The sequence below is a fragment of the Chanos chanos genome, chromosome 6 (genome assembly GCF_902362185.1).
Source record: "Chanos chanos chromosome 6, fChaCha1.1, whole genome shotgun sequence".
NCBI classification, from domain to species: domain Eukaryota; kingdom Metazoa; phylum Chordata; class Actinopteri; order Gonorynchiformes; family Chanidae; genus Chanos; species Chanos chanos.
The window spans coordinates 18,777,005-18,798,275 of NC_044500.1; the positions used below are offsets into that span (position 1 = coordinate 18,777,005).

General features: G+C 43.9%; 1 protein-coding gene across 1 annotated transcript in view; it reads left to right on the top strand.

The window, feature by feature from the left end:
• brip1 (BRCA1 interacting helicase 1) overlaps positions 1–21,271 on the top strand; it is a 60,565-nt gene that overhangs the window by 10,315 nt on the left and 28,979 nt on the right. Inside the window, exons 11-19 of the mRNA XM_030778134.1 lie at positions 842–1,010; positions 1,190–1,330; positions 1,744–1,905; positions 8,694–8,853; positions 9,079–9,200; positions 16,525–16,637; positions 16,838–16,920; positions 17,249–17,545; positions 19,401–20,221. Of these exons, the coding sequence (XP_030633994.1) occupies positions 842–1,010; positions 1,190–1,330; positions 1,744–1,905; positions 8,694–8,853; positions 9,079–9,200; positions 16,525–16,637; positions 16,838–16,920; positions 17,249–17,545; positions 19,401–20,221 (2,068 nt within the window). The remainder of the gene's footprint in view (positions 1–841; positions 1,011–1,189; positions 1,331–1,743; positions 1,906–8,693; positions 8,854–9,078; positions 9,201–16,524; positions 16,638–16,837; positions 16,921–17,248; positions 17,546–19,400; positions 20,222–21,271) is intronic.

The window sequence follows — 21,271 nt, forward strand, 5'->3', positions numbered from 1 at the left end:
CCTCTCTATATGCAATTAAACACGTAAATCATCTCCAACATGTTACCCCTTTCACTGAATTTCAGTTTTGTTTTTTTGATTGGAGATAGTGCTTATTGCATGTGAGATGTCGGACAAATTTGGTGATCACTGATCGCTGTTTTGAGACAGTAAGGCATGTTAAGCTGTTCCTTATAATGGACGTCAACGAAGAGGAAAACGGTTAAGGTGAGATAACGACCGTACTCCTAAGATTTCGATTTTGATTTTTTGACAGGAGGCGTTTCCAACGAGAGATGTCCGAGAGAAATTTAGTGATCATTGATTGAAGTTTTGGAACATTATGCCATGTTAAGCTTTTTCACGTTAAACATTGCTGTTTTTAATCGGCGGGAGGCATCAATGCACTCCTCATACCTAGTCTGTTGGAAATTAAAAGAAGAAGAAGAAAAAATCAAAGCAATACCCATTTTGCCTGTTGTTGTTGCCTGTTGTCGCACTTCAGTATGATGCCGTTGGTAAGCGAATGTGTACATATGCAAATGAGTTCGTACTTCTGTGTAAGCAGAGGACGTCAGTTGAGTAGGCGGTCATTCAACGTGCTCGAGTTTGCATTCATGTTTACACTGCTATAAGAATATGGTCATATGCGGTCCAGACCACCTCCGAATGTGGTCTGAGTGATCGGATCTCGATGCAACCTCAATGCGCATTGGATGCGTTTACACCTGTACTTTTGAGCTGTTCACTTGTGATCGGATCACCAAAATCGGACCGTAATGCAAGGTGTAAACAGGGTCAATCTCATGCCTATCAACAGAATGTAACTCAGATCAGTGCAAATGCTCCCTTCACCTCACAGGTTTGCTGAGGACTACCGTGTGGCCCTTCAGCAGAGCTACACCTGGACCACGCAGGCAGAGCTCCCAGACGCCCAGGGCTTTTTCGCCCGGCCTCATCGCAGACGCCAGAGTGCACGCACTAAGACCACGGTTTACACGCTCAGCTTTTGGTGCCTCAATCCAGCAGTGGTGAGACCAGTTTTCCACTGTCAGCTTTGTATAGTTTGTTTATCATTTGGACTAAGTTTAAATTTGTTATCTTTGATGACAAATGGTGCTGAGTTCGGATTCCGGTTTGTGTAGATGTGTATGAGGGAGTTGTGTATGAAGTGCATTGTGATAGGCCACGGTTTGTGTGTGATGTGCAGGCATTCTCGGACCTCAGCGAGTCAGTGCGCAGCATTGTGCTGACTTCAGGTACACTGTCGCCCATGGGCTCCTTCTCCTCCGAGTTGGGCATCAAATTCTCCATTCAGCTGGAGGCCAGCCACGTCATCAGCAGATCTCAGGTCAGCCTACAGGCTTACTCTATCAGCAGCTTCAAAATGTCTCACACTGGTTAATGGCACCACATGGCATTGGAAAAGGTTGGCCTCTTGCCTGCCTTGAGTTTCAGTGGAGTCATTTTAATAATCATGTTTTCTATTGTCACATACATACATGTTCTGTCATTTTACTCATATACATAGTTTTTTTTGCTCTGAAAATATTTGCCACACTCAAAGAAGCATTGTCTTATTAAATAATTTTTAATTGTGTTTTGAAGGGTACTGAATGATACCAATGGCCCCATTGTGAATGCTTATGCTACTGCACAATACACGTTTTTTTTGTTTTTTGTTTTTTTTTCAAGCATTCTGTTCTCGTATTCTTATTTGTTTGTTCGTGGTGTTTTCTCACTGATCTGTGTGTGGTGTCACAGGTATGGGTTGGCACAATTGGCACTGGGCCACAGGGGCGTAAGCTTTGCGCCACCTTCCAGCATGCTGAGACCTTTGCCTTCCAAGACGAAGTGGGTGCCCTCCTGCTGAAAGTGTGCCAGACCGTGAGTCGAGGAGTGCTGTGCTTCCTGCCCTCCTACAAGGTATATTTACAGTCCTGCTCCTGTCCTGCTGACCCCAGATCAGCAGCTGGGTCTGGGTTCAGACTGGATATTGAATGACCAAGAACGGTAGGGTGGACATAGGGAAGGAGGACAATTGGATGTTAAGCAAGGATTAAATGTTTCTGGGTGAAGATCCTCACAGCGGTTGAACCCAGTATTACTCCAGTTGTCCAGAAAACCAGGCCTTTAAAGGAAGAAGTTTATCAATGCTCCAACCACCCGCAGTTCCACATAATCACCACCAGATGGCTATAGAGACCACAGTTTTTGATGATCTGCTGGTATGCTGTTTTCCCTCTTTCGTGGTATCCTCTGAAATAACGGTTTGGCGTTGAGGTCTGTGGTTGGTATATGGCGTTCCTTTTAAGACATCACAAGCTAGTTTTAAAAATTCAATAGCGACAGTGTGCCGATGGGTTTGTGTCTGCCACTTAGCTGCTAATGACCGTCTCTAATGTATTATAGATATCAAACAAACCTCAAAGCTCAAGCTAACATTTTTTTTTTCCGCCTGTATCCTCTTTCAGCTAACGAGCTCACTTTTAGGGTCTCATTGATAAATACTTTGCTCTCCTTTGTTTGTTGTGCTTCTTTTTTGCCATGAATAATTGATTCTCCATTGAAGCTGCTTTTCACTGTGAATTCCCTAAGGGAGCAAGGAACTCTCTCGGATGTCAATGTGTATGTGTCTGTGAGTGTGTGTTTATATTGTCTTGTGGTATGCGTAATTTACTCTCAAAGTTTTTGTGTCCTAACTTTTAACAGAGGTGTAGTGGTGTTTTAGGGTTTCTTTTTTTTTTACCTTTCTCTTTTTTTATCTTTCTTTCTCTCTTTCTTTCTTTTCGTTCTTTTCCCTTAGGCCACTGGCAGTAAGTGTCCTGTCAGTTGTAAAATATCTTCATTATTATTGATGGCCATGTAAGAATTCTATGCGAGCAGATTAATATTTAATCTGCAGAGGTGCTCTGAAAGACGAGCAGATTGGGGATTAATTGGAGCCTGTGGATGTCCTGGTGCCGCAGAGTCCCGTCTGAGAAGGGAACTGTCCCGCCTCTCTGCCTTCTCCACAGGGCCTCTCAGCAGATTGCCTATCACCCTGCTCTGTACTCATGTACAGGTCCACATTCCCAAAGCGTGTGTGTGTGTGTGTGTGTGTGTGTGAGTGAGTGCGTGTGGGGTCAGTGTCATTGGGATGTGGAGACACACACACACACACACTCTCACACACACACACGTGTTACACAAGTTACACACGAGGTACAGTTTGTTGCACTTCTGACATGACAGGACACCCCCCCCCCCCCCCCTCCCCCGGCTCCTTCCAGTTACACACCATTAAAACCACAGTGTCCCTCTCCAGTCCCTCTCAACCACAGGAAGCCGAGGGGCCGAAAAAAACGATTGTAGAGTTTCGTGGGAAGGGGGCAAGAAGCTTATTAAACATGGGGTTTTAAAGAAGGTGAAAAGATCTGGGAGAAAGGCAAGATGCTTTTAAAGTAGATTAAGATAAGGGCCATTAGGGGTGATGTCGCCGAACTGTCTGTGCGAAGATGAGTCAGTGCTGGCGCCTGGGGCTGGGTGGGGGGGGCTGAGGATAGGATCCACTGAGCTTGTGTCATATCAAAGTCAAAAGTGCACTGCGGGGAGTCTGGGCAGAGACTGTGAGCCTCCAAGGCCCCTTAGCACATTACCCACTCTCTACCCAACACACACTCAGCATCTGAATTCACCGTCCTGCTCACATGTGAACACCTTATGAAACAATTTGCTATTTATACCTCGGAAGGGCTCAGTACCCCTCTCTCTAGGCTCTCAATGAGTCCAAAAGCTCAGTGATTTTCACAGGTATTACTTATTGGTAATAGAATGAAGAGTTCAGAGCATCTTTTGTCTGTGTGTCTACATTCAGTTCGTGTCAGTATAGTCTGGTTAAGTATGAACGAGCCTCACTGTTGCATTACAGAGATGTAACCAAGATCACATGGAGTCAGACTTCACTCCTGTAGTCACCACTCACTCGGGCTGTAAACGAACCGTAAACGAACTCCCATTTGCACGTATCAGCTCCCTATGTCAGCTCTTCAGTCTGTTTACCCGATTAGGTCCCGCCGACTGGTCTAATGCTTCACCCAACAGCGAAGAAGAAGTTAGACATTGAATGGCTCCTTCTACTTATTACCCAAAGATAGTCACTCACTCTCACATACATTTTGATCTGGGTGTTTTTCCGCTCACTGACATTGCCACTTCAAGTGTTTGTCTTTCTATCCACTAAGCTGTCCATTAGGGGAAAAGGGAAACTTTTTTTTTCCTCCAGAGCTGTTGGCCAGATAAAGCCAGTTCTACGTTCTGGCCAGTCTCGTACCTTTATCTCGTCGTCACGGTAATGGCCCATCCGTGCCGCGTCGAGGATGGTGTCGGACCGGGGGAGGGAGCTAAGGCAGCAGGTCGCGGGGCGCCTGCTAGGCTCCGTCCTTGGCGTGATCGTCACTGTGATATTTGACAACTGAATTATTTACAGCCGCCACGCGTTCCTGGCCCCCTCGCTGCCACCTGGGGGCCTGCATGTTTCATTAATGTTGTCGTCGTCAAAGCTGCCTCCATTATTTAAGAGGTGTTTGCAGAGGAGAGAGGGGGGGAAAAAAAACAAGAATGCGTTGTTGCCACGTGGACGGAATGGTGGTCGAGATGGAGGGAAAGAGATAAAGAAAGGAGCCAAGAAGAAGAGTAGAGGTGATTCCAGAGAGTAAGGAAGATGGAGTGGCACTTTGTGTGCAATCTAGCATGCCAGCACAAAGGGAGTGATGCATACACTTAGCCTCAGAAATGGCAATGAATTATTCAGCTTTTGTTATGCCTTTGCAAGTTTGCTAAATAGTTACCACCCTGGTTTGATACATCAACAGTTTTGTTGGCCTTAACGGGCAACTCTTTCCTCTTCACCATGCTGGGGAGTGGTGTGGCTAACATAGAATCGCTCCAAGATCTTATCTAAGTCAGTTATTTGATACTGTGAGTTTAAATATCTGGACTCCATTATGCTCCACGTTTTAGTAATTGAAATGTAGCAGTTCAGATGTCAGTGTTTTAGAGAACAGTGCTGTTGTGTTTATTATCTTGATTACTTCGCATAGCCCATCATGACTGATCATTCTGGTTCTCTATACGGCGTCCTCTTCTGTCGGTTTCTGTGAGGGACACAGTGAGTGATGGTTCAATACTCAGAGCTGTGAGGTTCTGGCCTGCTGTGTAACGGAACACAGCCGGGCGACATGAATAAGCCATGAGGCTTGGTCAGTGCTGGTGTGAGCTCTCAGCTCGCAGGACTGGTTAGAGGAGCTGGGTGTCAGGAATAGGGCTGCCTGTCGTCTCACACACACGCTGCCTCTCTCATCCTTTATTTATCATAACATTCACCCATTCTGTATGGGCCCGGGCCCAGCACACCCTCAGGTTCTCTTCACACATGTGCTCTTACATTTATCTTTTTATAACACTGTTCTCTCTTTTTCTTTCTTTCTTTCTTTCTTTCTTTCTTTCTTTCTGATACTGTGTGAAAGCTGCTCTACTAATTCTGATGATTGTAGAGATGGTTGACAGGGAACCAAACAGTTATAACAATAATTTAGCAAAATACTTTGATAAATCTGATTTCACTACACATGGGGGGAAAAAAACACATTTGTATCGTTTCCACTCTAGTGTCAACACAGGATTGTGGTAATGCTTGTGTATTGTATGTTGGGCCCAAACTACTCATAGAAGAGCCATCTTGGACATTAAAATTGTTCACTTTTGTTCACTTTTTGCCATTCACATTCTCACTGTCACAGAACAAAACAAAATAGAAAACCCTAGATCAGTTGTGCTACTTTCCCTCCATTGTGCGCTAGAGGGTTATAGACCTGGAATGAAGCAAAATGAATTCTCAAAAATCATTCTTGTACAATTGATTTAAAAAAAATTGTTATTCGGCTAGAATTTCAGCTATTACCCAACCCTTAATTAGTGATCGGTATTGTTAACAATGCTGAGGAGGAAAAAGTGGAATTTACTTTTAAACCTTTGATGTTTTTTTGGTGTTGTATTTCACATACTTATTCTGGGCCTTTGTTGGTGTGTAAACTTCTTATGTAGACTTCTCCAGGTGAAAAGAGTTTTTTTTTTTTTAAATCATTGTCTGGAGTTTGTTGTCAGGACCCAGCGCTGATGCTGTGGTCATGTTGTCACAACGTTCTCTTTCCATATTTGATGGCTTTATGATCTGATTTGGCAACGAGGTGGTGCGCGGTCCTCCCTCGTTACCGCACCTGAGCCTCAGCCAAGTGTGTAGATTGACATTTTCATTCGACCGCGGTCCCGATCTGGGCCCCGTGGAAACACGACAGCCCTTGTCAGATAATGCATCTGAATTAGTCATGAATGCCATGTGCTCATCCACTACACCCCCCCGCGCTCCCGCCCCCCTTCCCCCCTCTTCCCGCATACACACGCTAGGACATTTCTTTTGGGAACGTTGCACACAGCAGTCCAGGCTCCTCTGTCATATTTTTGGTGACTTCTGACTACCTGTTTTAGAATCAACTAGATGCCAATCTACTGAATCAGTGATCTATACCTCCCTGACATTTTGTTATGCGTCCTACTCTTTGAGGAGTAAGAGTCATTCGGAAGACCTCACTCACAGAAAGTCTGAGGGAGAGAGAGGGGGCCTTATGTGTACCTTTGGCTGGAGATGCTGAAAGTTCCAGTAAGTAAAGAGTAAGTGACAGCAGGTTGGACTCTAAGCAAGAGGTTCGAATCTCAAAGATCCTGGCCAGTCCTTCTGGCTGTCACCTCTGAACCAGACCTTGCTCTGTCAAGATGAAAGATTTGGGGGGGGGGGAGACATGCACATAATTAAATTGCAGCATCATGGAAGACATAAGAGTGATGTTTACTCACATTGTCTGTGAGATTGAAGTATTAGAACCATTACATTGTGAGCCGCAGTGCTCTTGGAGTAGCGCTGGATTGGATTTCACCCCTTGCTTTTACCAGTGCCTTACAAATTACAGCCGAGGAAAGTAAACAACAAGGAGTCTTTGTGTTCATACGTGTCCTTGTCTTTTAAGAGCCAGCATTTCATTCTCAGGTTACATTGGACGGTATTATCAGGCTATGTTTCAGTCTGGGCAGAAATTAATAACTTTGCCCCACAAGATAAATTCAGGATGCCCAACCCAGCTCTCCAGCTCGTCAGTTCTGTTGCTGAGAACAAAGATTGTGTATCTCTCTTCCTTTTGAACTTTCTCTCCTCTTTCCTGTCTCCTTGGTTTTTTTTTCTTAACTCACCTTCAAACATGAGAATTCCTGCAAACACAGCCCGACGTTGAATGGCAGATTTGTTTGTTAGAATACTTAAGTGGTGAATAATTCACTATTGGTTCTGTGTTTGGATCCGTGAGCAATTACGGGACAATCAGTTTTCAGTCAGAGCTGCAAACACGGACAAACGAGGGCACTTGTCCATGTTGTTGTCGTTAGCTTTTGTGAAAGTGTCATGTTTTATTGATGACAGCTTCTCCACTTGTTTGTTCCTGCAGTCACCGACCTGATGAAATCGCCCTTTGCTTCATTTCACAGTTACAGGCAGTGACCTTGACCAGCACATCCGCTTGCATTATGTGGTTGTTTTCCTATGACCAAAGTCACTGATGGAAGGTGACTCAATCTTCTCCTGTGCTCCCCTTCTCACGGATCTTTACCCGGTGCATATGTTGTGTTTGTATATCTGTGTGGGATCATTGTACGTGAAAAAATTATGAGTTTTTTAAAATAGAACTTGGGAGGTCTGAATATTGGGCCTTGAAGAATCTCGCTGTCCCAAGTTGGCAGATTCTAGCACCAGAACTTGAAGCTCAACACTCCAGCACTGTGCTGAAGTTTTCTGCTGACGATGAGAAGAACTTCTACTTGACCTCTCCAACACATTTACGAGCCAGTGGAGATTCTCTTTGATTGTGAAGCCATGCTTATTCAAGGAGAAAATCCACACAGCAGAGACATGAGTCGTGCTCTGTAAGATAGAGGGCTTTTAGATCAATGTTCCTCCCTCGAGAGGCCCTGACTTTTTGCACACTGCAACAGTGATTTTTATTATGGGGAGTTTAAACGCACAAACTTTTTTTTTTCCTCCTGACCAGCAAATAGAGCTGCTTTAGAGCAGGGAAGGAGGGTGGAAGAGCATCCTTCAAGCTGCTTGAACTTAAAATCGCAGGCTTTTAGACTGCTTGCGCTGTCAGCTGTCTTTACAGCACACACTGTTCTTTTTAAAAGATACAAACTGTTCCTGCCCACAGACTGTTTTATGGCAGAAGCCTCTAGTCCATTTATTTGAACTGTTAAATTCTGGACCCTGACCCAAACAAGTGGATATCCTGCCTTGTTTAGGAGATTTGTTTTTTTGTGAGGCACATTGCTGTAACTTAAATTTTTCATGCTTGTTTTGCATTGCCCCTAAACTGGTTTGAAGAGTTTGGCTTACTCTGCACATTCGTGTATTACAACAATTTAGCTGGTTATAATACATCCTGCTAATGATTCTCTTTAGTACCTGTGATCAGTGCCCACTTATTTGTATCTATAGACCTATAACTGTCATTGCATTTGAAATGTGAAGCTGTCCTTATCAGAAGCAACACAACAGATGAAAGTAATATCAGTATTGTTTTCGCAGAGTACATTTTTACCTGCCTGTGAATGTGTTGACATCTGTTTCCCTGTAGATGCTGGATAAGCTCAGAGAACGCTGGATAAACACAGGCCTTTGGGAAAAGCTGGAGGATGGGAAGACTGTGATCACGGAGCCCCGGGGCGGGGGCAAGGGCGACTTTGATGAGCTGCTGCAGACATACTACGAGGCCATCAAGCATAGCGGACACAGAGGTGAGGGTCAGGCCAAGGCCAATCTTTGTCACAGGACTGGAGCCTGACTGACCATAGACTTCACATCATAGCAACTACACTAATCTTCCTCTTCCCTCCACCGACAAAGACATTTCCTATCAGATAGTAATCAGTGCTGTGTTATCCTGTCTGGTACTGTTGTTCTTGTTCTGTTTTGTCATGGTGATGATGATGATGATGATGATGATGATGATGCTTGCTCAGATGGGGCCCTGCTGATCGCCGTGTGCAGGGGGAAGGTGAGTGAGGGTTTGGATTTCACAGATGACAACGCCAGAGCGGTCGTCACAATTGGTATCCCATTCCCCAACATCAAAGACCTGCAGGTAAAAGATCAACCTTTGGTAACCTTTTACTTCAAATATTTCACTTCTGTATATTTTTTGACAGTTTGTTTTGCCTGTCAGTATAATGTATTAGAGACAAAATGTCTTGCAATTATGATAGCATACACGTGCCTCACTAAGGCTCTTCAAGTACCTGCACAGACAACCAGACTAAAACGTGGAGTCGTTGGGTACTTGGATGGAGGTAGCGTGTATTGAGTGGAACCTTGCTGTGATTGTTAGTTTGTTCACTGACTTCCATCCAACTAGTGCTCGACGCTTCCCTGCTAAGCACCAAGTCTACATCACATACACATTGATCTTAATCTCCAGACTTCAGAAAATCCACAATAATTGACCATCAGTTTCAAGGAAATGCTAGGAAATATCGGTCTGAGGAGAAAACAGAAAGAATCAAAGTTACGCAGGTTGGTGGCATCCAAATGGATCCACGAATAACACTGCATGCCAACTACTTGGGGACACGCACCAGTTCGCGTACCCTGGCAGCATATTATCCAGTGACAGTGACGGTGACGCAAAGGCAACTAAGCATCAGCCAAGTTTCAGTGAATGCATTCAGTTTGCTCAACAGCAGCAATAGACACTGCAACAGAGATCCAACTCAGCACCATCATCCTACCAACGGAGCTTCATGCAGACTCCATGCAAACATGGAAAAAAAAAGAACTTCTGAATGTGTTGAAAGTTGAATGTGTTCCACGAGCTGTGCCTGCAAAGAACTCTTGGTGTTAAATGCTGTAACTGCATCACCGACAAGGGGATCATACGAAAAAGTTGTTTGCAAAGGCTGCAAGACCTTGTCAGAGAGCACAAATTAGAGCTAGCCACTCAAATTCTTCATATGCAAGACCAATGACATCCCACCATTGCTATGTGATGGACATCACCTGACCAGAAGGGAAAAGAGGAAGTCCACATTAGACTTAGCACAGTACATGTAAAGAATACCTGCAGAATATCAATATTACGACAGCAGAAGCAGAAAATGCTGCGGCTGATCGAAACGGTTGGAGAACTGTTGCTGCCCATGGTGCCTAGCTGCACAGGCGGACCTTATGTTAATAATAAAAAGCCAATAACTGTAATGTAATGGTGGTGGCATTATATGGTCGAGGGCTAGGTTACAGCAGACAGAGTGACTGGGCACTATGTGATGGCCAGTCTAGCCTACAGGTCTGTTATAGGACCAGAGGCTGAGAATGATAGTGGAGACTTCCCCCTTGTAAAATATGTCCAGGTATCTCTATTCAGCCCCTGTAGATGACGTCCATCCTTTTATCTCATAGTACATTAACATGTCCTCTGAAGTGTGAGGACTGGATTTTTTTTTTAAATACCTCCAGTATTAACGCCTGTCCTCAAAAAAAGGTTCCCCAGACAGCCCAATGATCAGCAGCTCTCTTTTTACGTGACCCATTAAAGAAAAAATCCACAGCAATCGTGCCATGTCTACCTTGTCCTTAGCAGATCACTCTGACCTTTAAGCTCCCTGACTCCCCTCCCTTGTCTACCTTTGCTGTCAGAGGATGTTGAAGGTTTCCTAACTGGGTTTGTCACCGTGGGGATACATGTGGATGATTGACACCACGCAGCCCTTCACCTTAGCAGAGGCTGTCGCTATGGTGACGCTGGCCTTACCTCTGGGGGGAAAGGCTTTGATTTTTTTCACTTCTGCTCCACTGGAAACCCAATTGAGTTTGCCATTTGGTCCCAATTTTTTGGCAGGAAGATGATGGGTGGTGGAGGGAGTGAGGGCTTAGGGGTAAGTTTTCAATCAAGCAGCTTTGTTTCCCAGGCCCTTCATGCATTCTGGACAAGCAACGAGTTGATTGGGAGAGAAGACGTAAGGGTAGGTGTGTGTGTGTGTGTGTGTGTGTGTTGGGGGGGGGGGCGGACCTGGCCAACCGTAAACACTCAAGCCCGCATTTCAAATGCCACATGCTGGAGTCGGCAGTCTTCAAAACTGTCTGTTTTCTTCCCACCCCCCCCCCCCCCCCCCCCCCCCCAAAATCGTCTTCTCCGCACCAACCGCTCCTGCCAAGGATGCATCAAATGCCACCTTGGCCTGGTGCAGGGTCAAGAGGTGGAGGCACACTTTTTCAGTGTGGCATCTTTGGCCTTTGGCCTCGTTTCTCTGGTACAGATCATTTCCTGCCACACACACACGTAATCAGTGTGCTGTGAACAGATCCTGGCTCAGTCTGTCAATGTTTATCACAGGGAATCAGGGGGAAAAAACGATAAAACGACACAGCCCTGTAGAATATAAAGAGCACGTTTAATGGACATAGATGATACCCCAGAGTGTTCTTAGTCTGATTGTTTGAGTAAAGTCAAACAGGGCCAAGTCTCATGCAGCTTACTGGAGTGTTGAAAGACATATTTTAAACAGCAAACAGTGCACATGCTCACTTGTTGTAGGATTTGTTCAGTATTATCGTACATATGTTGCCAGTAGCAAATGTATGATTCCAGCTTCCCTGGCTGTAGGGTAAGTCTGACTGAATTAACGTGGGGGAAAACCATTAAAATATTGTTAACCGTTGTTAGAAGAGTGGAATGGTGGAGGGTGTATGACAGGCATTGTGAGGCTGTGTCCACAGTGTCCACACTGTGGACTGTGAGATGACCCCATTTGTTGCACATAAGGGACAGAGGACCCTGAGACAAATGCCTGTCAGAGTGCAGTAGCTCTAATGCCCACAGCCAGCCTGACACAACACTAACACAAGACAGCAGACAACCACAGGTGGGGATGATGCCGTCAAGCTGCGACAGAGCTGTCAGGACTCTTTATGGGGGTCACACACACACACACACACACACACACATACACGGACACACACTGGCTCTCAGTCACACATGTGGACAACACACATTCTCTCTGCACCCCTCAGACACTTTCTCTCTCTAACACACACACACACACACACTCACTCACCCACTCACTCATGCACTCTCACACGTCACTCAAACACACATTTCCACTTGGCTCTTGGCCTCTTGTTTCCTCTCACCATGAGGACAGTGTTTCTGTCATGCGGACGCCTACGCTGCCTTCCCAGACAGAGAACCCCTTAAACCTTCACTTAAAAACACACAACTACCATTTTTACTAGTCTGTTATTGAGAATCAGATCAAAGGTGAATTTTTAAGAGACTTAAGCAAAGAAAGCTTTGTGAGCTGAACCTACACACATAAAATATACTTGGGTGAGTATTAAAAAGCAGAGGAGCATGTTTTGTTTCTCTGAGTAAAACAACTGGTCGTTTTTACAGTCAATAAAAGAGCAATTCCAGCTGATAATAATGTCATTTTTGTTGATTGATGAAAGGCTTATGTGAAAGACTGTTCAGTTTTATGAGGACATTTCTGGCGGAGAATGTTGAATGGTTTATGGGTTTAATTTTCATATTATGGCGTTTCAGACTTTTAATATTTGTTCAGATGGCAGAGTCTGTACTGGGTGATTTTCAATATGACAAATTTATCAGCTGTTTTTACAGTCTTAAATTTAATATTTTATGCAGTCCTGTCTGGCGTGTGTTAGGCGATGAAGAAAACCCAGGGTATATGAAGCTCTCATATTCATAACGCTGTCTTGTTATTCATCATTCAGTAGGTGATGTAGTTCAGGGCTTCTGAGTTGAACGGACAAACAGTGTGTGGTACTGGTACAGGTAACATCCACAGTCAAGTAAAACAGCAAAAGAAATAGTCTTAAGAGTATGTTGTGTAGCTGTGCAAACAGCTTCAGTACACCGTGACATAGATTCTACATGAGTCAGGAACTCTGATGGAAGGATGCTATGGCAGCTCTTCCACTGCCATCAACAGTCATCATTCAATGTTAATTGTCGTGGAAAATACTGTACCAGGCTGTATTCTGAAATATCCTGTAAAAGTGTTTTGTGGTTTTTATTGAGATCTAGTGACTGACATGTTGTGTGTGTGTGTGTGTGTGTGTGTGTGTATATATATATATATATATATATATATATATGTTCACACACACACATACACATACATATATATATATATGTATACACACACACACACACACACATATATATATGTGTGTGTGTGTGTGTATATGTATATACACACACACACATATATATAGGGATGGGACTATATAGTTATCTCACGATTCGGTTTGATATACGATATGAGGTTCACGATTCAATAGCACCACGATTTGATGGAGCCTAATAACAGTTCAGTGGCAAAGTATGAATATTCAGAATTGATATTTAATTTTTAGTCATGCAAAATACAAAATAAGTTTTCATTTGAATAAAGTTCTCTACTAGACAACACAGAAGGAGATGAAAGTAACAAGAGAAGATCAGAAATACAACAAAGGTGTCATAAATACAAGCTGTCTCAAACAAATCTAAATTCTTCCAAGCAGCAAAGTTAATCAACCATTAAATTAAAGGACTAATATCATGAATCATACATTAAGTATGTGTCTCTACATTATGAACAAAAACTGTTTCTTTGCATAACAAGATACCATAAATCCTAAACGTTTTTGTTGCTCGGTCATTTTAAACAGCAGTTTTCAGTGACACACGTACGTAATGCGTTGTTGTGACACTGGATGTAACGAATGTTACAATTAGATGAAATAAAACTTTAAATGATTCGTCAGATAACAAGATACCATAATTCCATTATCAGTTTCATTGTTAAGGCATCTTAATCAGTGATTTACCGAATTTTGATTTATTGTCCCATCCCTAATATATATGTAGTTTAAATTGCTTCAATGCTTATCAAGATACTGTTTGAGCTCTCATGCTGGCTGGATTGGGGCATTGTCACTCTGGCAACTTCCATTAGGATAGGAATACTTCGCAAAGTGGCCACACCATGTGGTTTGATCTATAAAGCTACTGTTTCCTGTGCCCTCTGTGGGGTCAAGTGGATCATAATCTTGTCATGAAAATGCACCCTACATCATAAGTCACCAGGACCCCTCACTTTGGGATGTGAGCATTCAGGCTTGTAGGGCATACTTTTTGCCATGTGATGCATATCCGGTCTTTTACTCACTGAGAATAGAATGAAAGGTGACTCCTGTGACCATATAACTGCCCCCCCCATCCTCCCCCCACTACTCACCAGACCACTTTGGAGCACTTTATTCGCAAATGCGCATTTCTCTAACTCAAAACGGTGTTTTATGCGCTGCAAACTCACCAGCCTTCACCTCTCTGTTAAGTTGTCAACAGACTTATTGATGAAATTCCCTGGTCATGCTCTAAGTTGATATTTGCAACCTGCTGGTTCAGGTTTACTCAGTTGTGCTGCCTTGAATCTCAGACTGATAGACAAACATTACGAACAAGGAGTGTGCCCAGAAAAAAAACCAGATACTTTAGAGCTGTTATTCTGTCTTATTAGTGGACATGGTTGCTCATTGTTTAACAGGACACAGTTTAAAGCTTCTCACTCAATATTTTCGACAGTGCATGTTTATAGAGTAGGAGGTATGTAGAATGCATGAATGTGTATTTGTGCTGAGTTAACAAAACATAAGTTTGAACTTGTTCTACGTTATATGTATGTATAACATACCTGATATTTAGTCAAGCGTTTCTTTATTTTGGCAGTTACCTGTATGTTTAGGGAGCATGTACACAGGCTATAGGGCTGTTCGGTGTTAAATAGAGTGTGTACTTCACACACAGGGAGCAAGGCAGCTCCTTGTGTGAGCCACTCAGCTGTCAAGTCGTGCAGCCCGCGCAAACGGAGCGCTTCCAGATCTCACTGACAGACACAAGATGTCCACGACCGCCCGGGGCACAAACGAGCACGCGGCTCCACTGCGGCGAGCCACTCAGCCGCGAAGCATGCCTCTCAGTCAAATGTCTCTTTTTAGGGATGAACAGGTAAGAGAAGGTCTTGGCAGGACACCAGACCAAGCTATCTCCTGACATTTGGACTAATCCCTTCTAGCTTGTGCTTTCTTGCACATTTAGGAGAGTGGCTAGCAGCGAGAATTGCCTTTTTCACATATGCAACCTGTCATGTCAGATTGAGAGTTGATGTTGCGCTGGGACGTGGAGGCCTCAATACTGAAATGGACTCTGATTGGATTTAGATGACATCGGCAGCCTCGGGGTTCCCAGCCTTTACTTTTTCCACGACTGGATCTTGAGCTACATGCTTTTAACCTTTCCGGTGACTCCCAGACAGGAAATTCTGCATCACATAACGAAGAGGAATCGCTGGGGGGCAAACTTTGAGTATTTTCTAGTTTTATATGTAAGCTTGCATGTGTGGGTTCGTCACTCTTTGCCTATACTGGTATAGGTCTATGTATACAAGTGTGACGCCGTCTCTCTGGGCATCCCGTGGTCCCGTGGTTTGACGTTTGTGTGTAAGTCGGGAGCCTGCTCTCACTAAGAGGGACCAGAATGTTACGATTGCCTATCTTGGAGCAGAGGCAGTGACGTGTATGTAAGCAGGAGCACACGTTACCTGTCACATGCAGTTAACCAGCTCTCACCGCCCTGTCCCGTCAGACAGGGGAGCTGAACTTTTCACTTGTCAATTCGAGAAAGGTTAGCGTTCGAAATCCAGAAGTGGCGTGAAAACTGATTGATGTGTCCCTGGCATTTTTGTGGCAACGTCAGATACTCATGTTGTCTGTCTTGAGTTGACGTCCACCCCTGTTTTTTTTGTTCCCCTCCACCTCCACCTCCCCCCCCCTCAGAACGGATCAACGAATATGAGCCAAGCAGTGATTAGCGCTCAAAGGGCCCAGGGTGTCATCTTCAGGATAGCCTTGCCCTCTGCCACACACCCTCCCCACCCCTCACCTCTCCCAAATCTACAGTCTATGTTAATGGGATTAGCTCTGAATGGATACCCAGTCCCACAGCCTGAAGGGGCTGGCACTGCCCTGATGCCCATACCCAGGTGTTAACCTAGTGGATATGCCAACCTGCTGACTGCCCCCCCTCCCATCAGAACAAAGCCACCTTGCTGGGCAGCAGAAGATTAACGTCATATGCCACGTTCACGGCCTCAAGTTTTGTGTCACCACATGTTGTGTCCACGCTGTTCACATGGCTAACAGTGAGCGACATGATATGAATTACGCTGTGATGAGTGTTTTCCCAATAGTGGCTTGTCTCCTGAGGTGGGAGAGGTTGAGCCATTTTATTATGGACAACTGACAGTTATTTTTTCATATCACTGTTTTGGCGTAAGCTTTTTTTTTTGCTTTCATTTTTTTTGTGTGTAGTTTCTGATAGCATTTGATTGCTTTTGTGTGTATTGCAGGTTGAACTTAAGATGAAATACAATGACCAGCACACCAAAGCACGTGGGCTTCTGTCGGGCAGCCGCTGGTACGAGATCCAAGCTTACCGTGCTCTCAACCAGGCCTTGGGAAGGTGTGTTTGAATGGGTTTTACCACCACAAATTTTTTTCCAAAACATATTTTTGAATATTGGATTAAGTGTACAGAATCTGGGCCTCAGCATCTATGCAATTACTTGATATTTAAATAATATGCAGTGTTGTTTGGAGGTCCACTAATAGATAGAAAGATTAAGCGTTTATCTCAAATTGCATGTCCCTTTTTTTTTTAAGGTGCATCCGACATAGAAACGACTGGGGTGCACTCATTCTAGTGGATGACCGTTTTAGGACCAATCCCAACAGATACATTACAGGTAATAAAGAAGTTCCTCTGATACGAAGTCACATGCAAAACTTGAGCTTCCAGCCTATTAATTTCAATCTATGTTCTACATGTTCCCTGTGTTATAACACATAACCAACACTAGATGGAGATAGTGGTCCATTGAAGTGACTGTCAACCAACGTACCATGAAGCGGTGCATACATGTACTTTGGGGGTTTGCCTTTTTACATGTGGCAGTGTAGACACACTACCTTATGAAAATCCATTCACTGATGGACAGTAACGTTGCAGAGTGCGTATGGAAATGAAGCAGCTCGATTGTTTCTCTAACACGCCTGTCGTCTGTCTTCTCCCAGGGCTGTCAAAATGGGTGCGCCAGCTGGTGAAACACCACGACACTTTTGGCGGCGCCATGCAGTCCTTGGTTGCCTTCTCTCACGCCCAGCAGGGGGCAGTAGCAGCTCACGAAGAGCAGCTCGCCGAGACTGCTCTTCTGTCTCCCAATGTCTCCGCGGTGGTGCTCGCACCCCTGTCTGAGTCATCCTGCCCATCCCAGCTGTCAGACCCCCGGCTCTTACAGCCGTGCCTGAGTTCTGGTGGTATGGTCAACGTCGCGACCCCCATTGTGAGCTCAAGCACGAAGGTCAGACCAGGTATGAGAACACCTGTCAGGAATACTTTTATCATCATTTACATTAAACCCATGAGCCTGCAAAATCATGCTTAATGTATTATATCTGAAGTAACATGAGGTTACCATGTGTAACGTGTGTGTGGATTTATATTGGTCTATCAACCTATCTATCTATATCTATATATCAGTCTGTCTTGCCCTCCTCCTCTCTCTCTCTCTCTCTCTCTCTCTCTATATATATATATACATATATATACTGTATATGTATGTACAACGTACATGTATATATATACGTGTGTGTGTCTGTGTGTGTAGACAGAGACAGTATAGAGGGCATAAAAAAGTGTATGTTTTTTGCTGTGTGGATCACAGGTGACTTTGGCCAAGTTTAAAAAGTCATGCCAAAAAGTTAAATTGAATTGACAGGGGAAGAGGGGTATGTGTATAATGTATATATAACTCATAACAGCATTTATCTTTTGTCTATAAATTTGGTGCCATAAAAATGTCTCTCTTGTTATAGGGTGACCATTCTTTGCTATTGTCCTTATATAACCAAATGTCTACATCTGGCTGGAAGTGTATGGTATAGATTTGTACGTAAGGCCCTGGTAAATTTTCACCTGAGAAACAGTTTGTTCTTACAAGACAATGAGCAAAACAAGGATGTGACCAGCTAAACAAACCTCCTGTACGTCTCCATCAGTTCAGGGGAATGTGTCCTGTTTAAAACAGTGTGAGATATTAGACTGATGTTTCTGTTACAGTGACTTGGTGGTGGGGTGATCTGGGATAACCCATTGTCTATAATCAGGACAGGAATGGAGGTGGCTCATTACTGTGCCAAGACCCCGGGGCCTCAGCTCGCCAGCGCTCAGACAAGCAGATCTTTGACTGTTGCTTTTAATTAAATTTCGTTGACCTTTTGTTCGTGGTAGATTGAGCATGAGCATCCGTGAGGACTGTTGAGAGTGTTCTCAGAAGCTGTAAATATCGTTATGTACCGTTAGCGCTCAGCCCACAGCTGTAGCCGTCAAACCTGTCACTATACCATATTTTACTTTGGAACATTTGGAACATATTCTAGTGTCAAACTTTTTGGTATTATAAGGATCCTCTGGATGTGGCTGGAGATATATCACCTCAAACAGTTTTTCAACAAAAGATGTTCAGTTAAAAATTCTTATTGATTAAAAGTTGTTTTGATTTTTTTTTCCCCAAAAAACAATGCTAAACAGTGCACTAAAATTTCTCTTAGTGCCAGTATATTTCATTATTTTTATGTACATGGCTGTTGTGGTTTTTCCACTGTAATGTTTCCATCAGCCTAGAGGATTTGGCTGCCTCTTTTTTTCTTTCTCCTCCAGATACTATGTTTAGTGAGATCAGAATTATAGACAGTAATTTTTATACGGAAAATTGTGAATGGCATAATATACGCAAGGGCACAATCAGCATATGCGTTTAGTTTGAATTTGTTTTAGTTTTGCTATTTGACACTTAAAATAACACATCAGTAAATAAGACACAAAATTTGCCCCAGATTTGAACCTTCTAGTATGACACACTTTAGCTTTGCCCTCTTTGGGTCACAACCAAAGCTGTATATGTTTTGCTTTCACATAATCATCCAGTCAATTTATATCAGCATCCTTAAAGCATTATCTATGTAATTAAATAATGAAAATATGTTAATTCACTGTTTTGAAAGGCTATTTGCTGTATGTCAACTGAAATATACAGTTGTGTAAACAGTGGAAACGTATAAAGCTGTGGACACTTAATCAGTAGACAATAAAAAGGCTGTCTAGGCAGGTCACCTTATCATGTACTAATGGTCTGTTATTCCTGTATTTTTTTGTCGGTTTGAACAGATGCGAAGAAGCTTGTGCACAATCCAATTGGGACACAGAACAATGAAACCAAAGATCTGACAACAACAGGATCCGTACACCAGCTCTCCACCTCGTCACCAGTCAGTTCCAGATTTACAGCTCCTCTGTTTAAGCCCAAGGCTTCTGGTAACCACACTACTGGGGAAGGAGACTTAGTAGTGAACAAGAAAGACACTTCTTCCCAGTCTACTTCTGAACCACTGCCACACTGCTTAGAGGATATGATCGAAAACAGGCCTAAAGAAGTTTCTCCAGAGCCTCTTCTTCAAGAGCTAGACCTCTCCCCAGTGAATATTCCAGCCAGCCCTGTCCCCAGACAAGAGTGTAGTGCAGCAGACACTGAGGAAGAGTTAGAGGACCAGACTATTTTTTACACTCCAGAACTTTTTGAAGGAGAAGAGGAAGATGAGGATGAGATGGTTGAACTCCAAACTTCACCAGCGAGGTCAGAACCGAGCACAACACCCTACGCCAGGGTGACGGAGGAGCTGTCAGAAGGCCTATTTAGCTCAGAGCAAGGCCCAAGGAGAGAGACATGTGCTCTGTCTAAAGCCCAACAGGGCTGCATTCTTTCTCCTGACAGAGAATGTGTGGTAGTGCAGGGGGTTGAAGAGCAAGCTCAGGGAAGCTGTAACACAGTGAGTGAGGACAGGGCTGGAGGGAAGCAACAGCGTAGCAGCAGATCTCATAGACTGTCCAGGTCAAAGCAGAAAGGGCCCAATGCACCGACAATAACGTCAGGTAAACTCACCAGCTACTTCTTAAAGCAAACTCAGGCCAGCGGAGATCGCGTCAACATAGTCGATGACTAGAAACCAAAAATATCTAGCTCAGATCAACAATGTGTATTGAATAAATAATGATGAATCCAGTGGCAGCTCTTTCCCTTCATTTGGTGTGACAGATTATCAGACTGGGCTGTCGCCCTCACTGCTAAGCTTTGCGTTACTAACAAATTCGTTCCATTTACTGACGTACAGCTGATTTTATATGTGCTGTTGTTATTTATGTTTAAAACTCATTAAAACAAAGCCATCATGAGCATGTCTTCGGTCCTTTAAAACGTGAAGCGTCAACCGGGGTGATTTTAATGAGCTGCATGGGGTCGTTGGTGAGGAGTTAAATTGGGTTTGGGGAGGGGGCTGATGGAGACTGTGTGTGTTGGGGCGGGGGGGGGGGGGGGGGTAAAATGGCTTGTTTCACATGGTTGAAAGGTCCTACATTCTTTTACTTTGAAATTACAATCCAGTAAAATTTTAATTGCGTGACCTTTGAATGTAAACAGGGGTGAGGGCTGAGGGAGTAGGGAGTATGGCAAGCCAAAACGGTGCACAAAAAAACCAGGCCATCCTGCTCTTACTGCAGCTGAGTGAAATCAGCAGCTTTTACTCATTATGTTTCAAAGCCAAACAATAAATAAAGTATCTAATGTTGTCTCTGATGTTTCTATATTATAGGCCGAGTGTTTCATGTCCTTTTTTCATTTAAAGGAGCAATGACCATCCCTGTGAGCTACAGTGTGCAGGGTTTGTTTTTTTTTTTTCCCTTCATCCCTATACATATATGCCTGACTCAGTTAACAGAGGTGTTAGTCAACATCTATTTCAGAAGGCAGCTGAACCAAAATTGTAGAGGTATTCTGGTCACTGGGACAAAAGGATGCCAGCCAGTAGAAGTTTGGCTCAGTGGGTTCAGGTTAATGGATTTTGATTTGTGCTGGAGGGTTCTGACTCTCTGCCTCTGTGTCCCATCTCCCTTACTCCATACACCCCACCACCAGCTGCACAGCACCCACAAAGAAGAACAAGCCTGCTGAGTGGACCTGCTGTGATTCAATAAAATTGAATATA